Source organism: Grampus griseus (assembly GCF_964374135.1).
Source record: "Grampus griseus genome assembly, chromosome: 12".
NCBI classification, from domain to species: domain Eukaryota; kingdom Metazoa; phylum Chordata; class Mammalia; order Artiodactyla; family Delphinidae; genus Grampus; species Grampus griseus.
This window is the reverse complement of record NC_139006.1, coordinates 16,480,842-16,487,885: the sequence shown is the minus strand read 5'-3', so window position 1 is coordinate 16,487,885 and position 7,044 is coordinate 16,480,842. Positions and strand designations below refer to the sequence as shown.

The following is a 7,044-nucleotide window of genomic DNA, read 5'->3' as shown; positions in this document are numbered from 1 at the left end:
GCGTCCCCTTTAAGAGGATTCCTTTTGCCTCCTCCGACCCTTTCGCTTCCGTTCCTGTTCCCACAATGCTGTGCGGCTGAGCGCCTCCGAGCCCGCGGGGACGCTGCGGGGGGACCCCGGCTGAGGCTGCGGCGGGGACGTGGGCTGCGGCAGGCCCGCGGCGTCGCGCGGTGCGGATGTCGGGCTGGGCGGACGAGCGCGGCGGCGAGGGCGACGGACGCATCTACGTGGGGAACCTTCCGACCGACGTGCGCGAGAAAGACTTGGAGGACCTCTTCTACAAGTACGGCCGCATCCGCGACATCGAGCTAAAGAACCGGCACGGCCTCGTGCCCTTCGCCTTCGTGCGCTTCGAGGACCCGCGGTGAGGGCCCCGCGCCGCCCGCCAGCCCGCCGGCCGGCCCGACGCCCCGGGCCCCCGCCTTCTCTCCTCTCCCCGCTCCTTTCCAGGGCTTCCCCTCCCCCCTCGCCGCAGACCCCTCACGGCGCCCCCGGGTGGAGGCTGAGGCCTCCTCTCGCCGCGGGGCTCCGGGCAGTCCTTTGCTCTTTGCTCCGTCACTTCCTCTATAATTTTTTTTTTTACTTAGAAACACAAAAGCCGGGTCTTGGGAGGGCCCAAGCCCACCCAGACCGACCTCAGGGATGGTACAGATGCCCGTTCTCTCCCTTGCGTCAGGACAGGCACCCTTCGGAGAAAGCGGCCCAGGGCTTGGGAAGCTTGGCCCCTGAGCCGGCCCGGAGAGGACTGGGTGAGGAGGGAAGGGTCGCCCTCCCTGCCCACTCCTCCCCGCAGCTGGGACTCGCCGTTGTGGGGCGCACAGTGCCGGGGTGTGGATGCCTTTGGAGGGCGTATAGGGGGGCTCCTTGATGGAACGGATCTCCATCCACGCGCGCCCCGCCCCACACGGCCAGGGCCTCGTTCTGATAAAAGCGTCAGGGATTTGGGAAAACTTGTAAAACAGTCTGATGGGGGTCTCTGATTTCACTATTCCTTCTCTAATAAGGGAGGCACCGCTAGATGCTAAGGGCCCCGAAGATGTGGAAGCTCTAGATCCCGAAACCGGCTCGAAGGGGGTCTTTGTGACTTTGCAAAGAGTGTCGGCCCTTGCCCCAGAAAAGGCCTGGTAACTTTCAACACTGCGCTTGTTGGTTCGCACTGTGTTGGTTACTACACTCGGGGTAAATCGGAGCCCGCTCGCTGGTTTCCAGCACTGGCAGAGGGAGCGCTTTGCCTAGTCTGCGCCCTGCGGGCTTCACTAGGAGGACTGCTCGTGGGGTGTCCTGCCCATCTTGGGTGATACGAGGCAAGGGGCAGCGTCTGAGGATGAGGAGGCTGGATGTACCCTGAGGCTTTGATGGCTGAAGACTATGACGGAGCTCATTCCTAGTGTCTTGCCATTTGCCTTAAAAAATGGAACTAGGCATTTTCACACACCTAAACTGGAAAAGGTTGTTCTATTAATTAGTAACAGTTCCCGTGTTTCTTAAGTTGCTATGTGTCATGTGCCATACTATGTATTATTTAGCATTTTCAACAGTCTATAAACTAGGTGCTACTAATCACATTTTCAGATGAGGTAACAGGATTTAGAGTTGATGAAAGGGAAGGGTACTAGGGAAGGTAGGATTTGAATCTACTGCCCTGCCGAATACAAACTTACTGTATGGTATGTCGTCTTTTCCCTCATTCCTTTCATAATGAAAAGCTATCTTTTGCTATCACTAGATGCCAAGTTTCAAGCAAAGCACTGCACACGTAGTATCTTATTTAATCCTTACAAAAACCCTGTGAGACAGGCATATTACATTCACATGTAAAATCTTGATCACATACTTACCCAGAGACAACTACTAGTAAGTAGCAGGAGGATGATTTGAACTGAGGACAGTTTTTATTCAGTCTTAAACCCTGGCAGTTCTGCCTCTCTCTCACTGTATTATGAATATAGCTAGGGTTGAACTGGATGTGGTCCTCCTTGCTCTTAATCCTGGGACTGGAATCTTGATTAGTGTTTATGTGCCTGTGACAACCGAATGCTGCCTTCATTAGTATGTCTTCAGCTGTTTGTCCTCTCACCCTCTGAGGGCATTCTCTCTCCTATCAATATTGAAGAACCAGCTTGGTGTTCCTAACTCTCCTAGAGCCCTAGGAAAGACTTTAAAGTATTACTTTATTGGGTATTTACCTCTTTTGATGAAATTGTACCCAGAGTGGTTTTGACAACTTAATCCTCCAAACCATGCTGAAAAGGTACACTTGAAGGAATTCCATATTCCTCACAAAACACTAATTTGCATTTGTCTTTTGAGCCTTACCTCTTTTTAAATGGGTTTTTCTTTCTATAGACCTGAATGTACTAGGCCTTGAGGAAGAATATTAAAGAACTAGTGTGTGGTGTGCGTTTTGAGAAACAGCTCACCAAGGTTAGAGAAACACTTTTATTGGCAAAATCAGTCATCTGTCAACAGTTTATTTTTTTCTGAATTAGTTCTCTTATCTGTTTATCTATTCATTATCATTTCATACCTAGAGAACCCTATGTGTGACAGCTGTAAAGTTTAATTCCAATATCATGAAAGGTCTTCAAACCAAAGCAGTAGTGCATCAAGTTCCGGGTTTTTGTTCTTTTGTTTGTTTTCTCACTTGAGGTTTTCTTTTTATTCTTGTTACTCATGTTCCTCACTGGGAAGTCAGTCGGTCCTCCTGAGTAGCACTAACTCCAAACTTTTCTTTGCAGAGATGCTGAGGATGCAATTTATGGAAGGAATGGTTATGATTATGGCCAGTGCCGGCTTCGTGTGGAGTTCCCCAGGACTTACGGAGGTCGGGGTGGGTGGCCCCGTGGTGGGAGGAATGGGCCTCCTACAAGAAGATCTGATTTCCGAGTTCTTGTTTCAGGTATGTTCCTTTCAAACTAAATAAGATGCTGCATGTAAAATACTTAGCACAGAGTCTGGCCTCCAAGAAATGTTAGCTGTTATTCTTCAGTGCGTGGGATGTGTGGGGTTTTCTTTTCAACAGCCCATGCACAGTGACAGTCTGAAGCCCTGCCAGTGAGGCAGGTACCTTGCCAATGAAATTGCACTGATAGTGCAGCCTTGATAGAACATAAACTTTCTTCTTATAATGGAGTTTTCTAGTGTTGAAAGGGAAGATGGCAAAACCCCTTGAGCTGGAATTCTAAAGACATTTTCTTTTGGAATGTACCCTGGTGTCGGACTTGCTAGAAAGACATTGCAGAAGCCAGATTTGAACAAATTACCTAGCCTTGGATCCTAAAATAGGCCATATTTTGTGGTGGTTTTGGAATTATGTAAAAAAGAAACCAAAACTACAACTTGGGAGTCTTAGTGATTGTATTGCAAAGTATAGAACGAAATGTCTAGTGTTGACAAGTGATGAAATGCTAAGCTCAGAGGTTTATGCATCTTTTTGAAATATTAACACACTGGTAAAAACCTGGGGCCTTTTGCACACTGCAGGGGTGTTTTAGGGCCCTGGTGGAGTGAAGTGTATTGAGCCTGGCACTGTCTTAGATGTGAATGTCACACAGTCACATCAGACTCCCATGGTGCTTGAGAGTGATACTGTCAGTATCTGCCTATCTGTGTCCCTTTGTAATTTTTTAACCCCAGAACTCTATTCCCTCCTTCAGGATGTCATACATATCTTTTTTTCTCTCCATGCTGCTCTGAAATCCTGCTTAGAAAACTATTAGGAAATGGCTGCAGTCCTGAGCTGTGAGCGGTAAACACAGCCTTTGAGAGCAGGAGCACATTTCCCTTTCATGACATCAGGTAGGGTTGTATGACTCCCGACTAGTTTTAGCGTCTGAGTCTTACCTTTTCCCCTACTGTATTGAAGAGTGTTGGTGATCTTATAAGAGGTACTTTGTATAGTTTGTCAGTCATTCACACCTACAAGAAAACAAACTTTAGATTTTTGTTGTGTTACTTCAGCTACACTTTGGTTATTTTATTGGATGGTTTCAAAATTCCCATGTCCTGGGAACCCAGTCAGGCAAGAAATAATTGGTACCGATAAATTTCATAATGGAAAAAATTAGAACTCAAAGTCTTGGGAGTTTGTTATTAATTATGAAGGACAAAGAAAGAGAGGCTCTGAATTCTTAGAGGTACTAAACCTATAACGGGATGAACTTCTTGGTCTGTCGGAAAGGCTTGGTCTCTGGAAGATTATCCTAGGACCAGCTTCTTATGGTGGTTTACCACACATACTTTAGTGTTCTTCTCTGGTTTTGTGTCCCTTATTAAAATTTGTGATTTGGGGACCCTCAGGATTTAAAAGTAGTGATTGATGGAGAAGGGACCCTAGGTCTTGATGGCTCTTAACATAGATGAAGGATATGGCCTCTTTTCTTATGTTCTCTGTGCCTAGGACTTCCTCCATCAGGCAGCTGGCAGGACCTGAAAGATCATATGCGAGAAGCTGGGGATGTTTGTTACGCAGATGTGCAGAAAGATGGAATGGGGATGGTTGAATATCTCAGAAAAGAAGACATGGAATATGCCCTGCGTAAACTGGATGACACCAAATTCCGCTCTCATGAGGTGGGTCCCCACCTTCTGTTGAGGAGCTTGTACCTAGACCACTCCACCTGAAGCTGACCTAGCAGAAGTAGCAACAGGCCATGCGTTTGCCATTTGAGGACCTCACAATACCATTAAAGATCTATCTTACGTGGACAAAGCCAAGGAATTCATCATGCCTAAGCCCTGCAGGGTCATAACAGAGAGAAGTCTGCAGTCATAGTATTTTTAACCTGGAAAGAATACTGGTGCAGTCTGTCATAATGTGGTGAGCTATTCCATGATAACACCCTTTCACAACTGGCTTAATCTGCAGTGTCCCTCCATGAACCTAATTATTATGGCTCTCCCTCCTTTGGGTCTAGTCTGGGCTCTGCAAGCCAACCTCATCATCTCAGCCCTTCTAGGTACTGCTACTGGGGCTGAGTTGTCACTTCACTGTGTCTTTCCCAAAGTGATGCAGGAGCCTCTTTGAAACCTGAGCCCTTGGCATTTTCTTGTTGTTCATCACCTCACCCTGGGGACTTAGTTCTTCATGTACTTCCTTTCAAGTAGGTGGCTGCTGCTTTGGATCTCAGTCTGATTCAAATGGTGACTATTCCTCTGATACCACTGAGACCAGATACCAGACCACCAACTGGACATTTTTTCTGGTTATCCTGTCCTGACTTGCTATGGGGTTTAGGGATGTCTGGGGACATGAATTTCTGGGCCCATTTCTTTTTCTAAGGATTCATATAATTCCCTAACTTTATGGCTTGGAGGCTGCCTGGGTTGACAGTGCTTTTGCTCAGACTGTCCTCTAAGACTTGAATTTGCAGCAGAAACAAAACAGCACCTGGTCGTCAGTTATACTACAAAGCAGGGTCTCAGTAAGGGTAATCAAATTACTGACTTCACTGAGGGAAAAAGCATCTGGCTTCTTTCATCTTAGGGTCTTTAGATCTGAGAATGCTGGCTGAGGGCAAAGGGCCTGGAGGTAGGCCTGCCTGGACATGACTTCTCTGCTGCTTATTAAAATCTTAGCCGACGTACTCCGAACCCTGGTTCCTCTATATGCAAAATAGTCACAATAATAGCATTATCTTAAAAGACTTGCTAGGGGCTTCCCTCGTGGTGCAGTGGTTGAGAGTCTGCCTGCCGATGCAGGGGACTCGGGTTCGTGCCCCGGTCTGGGAAGATCCCACATGCCGCGGAGCGGCTGGGCCCGTGAGCCATGGCCGCTGAGCCTGCGCGTCCGGAGCCTGTGCTCCGCAACGGGAGAGGCCACAACAGTGAGAGGCCCGCGTACTGCAAAAAAAAAAAAAAAAAAAAAAAAAAAAAAGTTGCCAGGAAGCTAAATTATGAAGATAACTAAGCATCTAGCCCAGGTCAGATTCTGGGGGTTAGTGGCAGGAATTCAGATATGTTAACAGTAGTAGCTAGTAGCTGAGTTATTTACCACGTAATCGAGTTGCCATTTATTTGTGTCACCTTGGACAAGAATACCTACCTCCTGCACTATTGCGAGGGTTTAATGAGATAGCATTGTGCCAAGCAAACAGTAAATGCTCAATACTTAACTATTATTGTTAGGCAGCCATGTTAGGTGTTGGTGTGCTTTATTCTTCTGGGTCTTATTTTTTCCTTTACCTTTTGTTTGAATTTCAGGGTGAAACTTCCTACATACGCGTTTATCCAGAGAGAAGCACCAGCTATGGCTACTCACGGTCTCGGTCTGGGTCAAGGGGCCGTGACTCTCCATACCAAAGCAGGGGTTCCCCACACTACTTCTCTCCTTTCAGACCCTACTGAGACAGGTGATGGGAATTTTTTCTTTATTTTTTAGGTGAACTGAGCTGCTTTGTGCTCAGAATCTACATTCCAGATTGATGATTTAGTGTCTTAGGACATTTTTTTAATTTTTTTTTTTTTAAGGAAATAAAACTACATAATTTCTACCAGGGCCATATTAGCAGTGAAACATTTTTAACTGCGGAAATTATGGTTTTGGTTCAGAAACAAGTTGTATATTTTTCACCCCTGATGATGGGAAAAAAAACAGTGCTGTATCTTTGTGGGTTGCTCTTCTACGGAGATCAGCTGTTACTGTGACTTAAGTCGGCCCATTCTGTTTAGAAATATATTTTAAACGTTTAGTAATTGACATGTGTGATTGTCCTTAATTACGTTCATAGATTTCACCAAACAGGCACACTGATATAGTAAAAAAAAAAAAAAAAAAAAAATCATTGAGTTGTAGTGGCAGCTTGTACCCAGCTGGTAAAGAGCAGGAGTGGATTACTTTATTTGGGGATAAAGATGTTGCTCTGATGGTGGTCTGAGAACTTCAATCCCAAGGGCAGGTTCAGGGTTCTCTTATAATTCAAGGCCAACTGTGTAAATTAAGCTGCTTTAAAGAAAAGAGGGCGCATTGCAGATAGGGGAAGGGAATGGGAAGGCTAAAAACAGACTTTTAAAAGTGGGCACCAGCATAAAGATCATTGGGAAATT

General features: G+C 46.3%; 1 protein-coding gene across 1 annotated transcript; it reads left to right on the top strand.

Annotated features, from left to right (window-relative positions):
- The first annotated feature begins 66 nt into the window (after positions 1-66).
- On the top strand, positions 67-6,678 carry SRSF9 (serine and arginine rich splicing factor 9). The gene is made up of 4 exons (XM_082667506.1): positions 67-364; positions 2,739-2,899; positions 4,400-4,572; positions 6,202-6,678. The coding sequence occupies exons 1-4, from the start codon at positions 177-179 to the stop codon at positions 6,343-6,345; spliced, it is 666 nt and encodes a 221-aa protein (XP_082523632.1). The 5' UTR covers positions 67-176; the 3' UTR covers positions 6,346-6,678.
- The last annotated feature ends 366 nt before the right edge of the window (positions 6,679-7,044 follow it).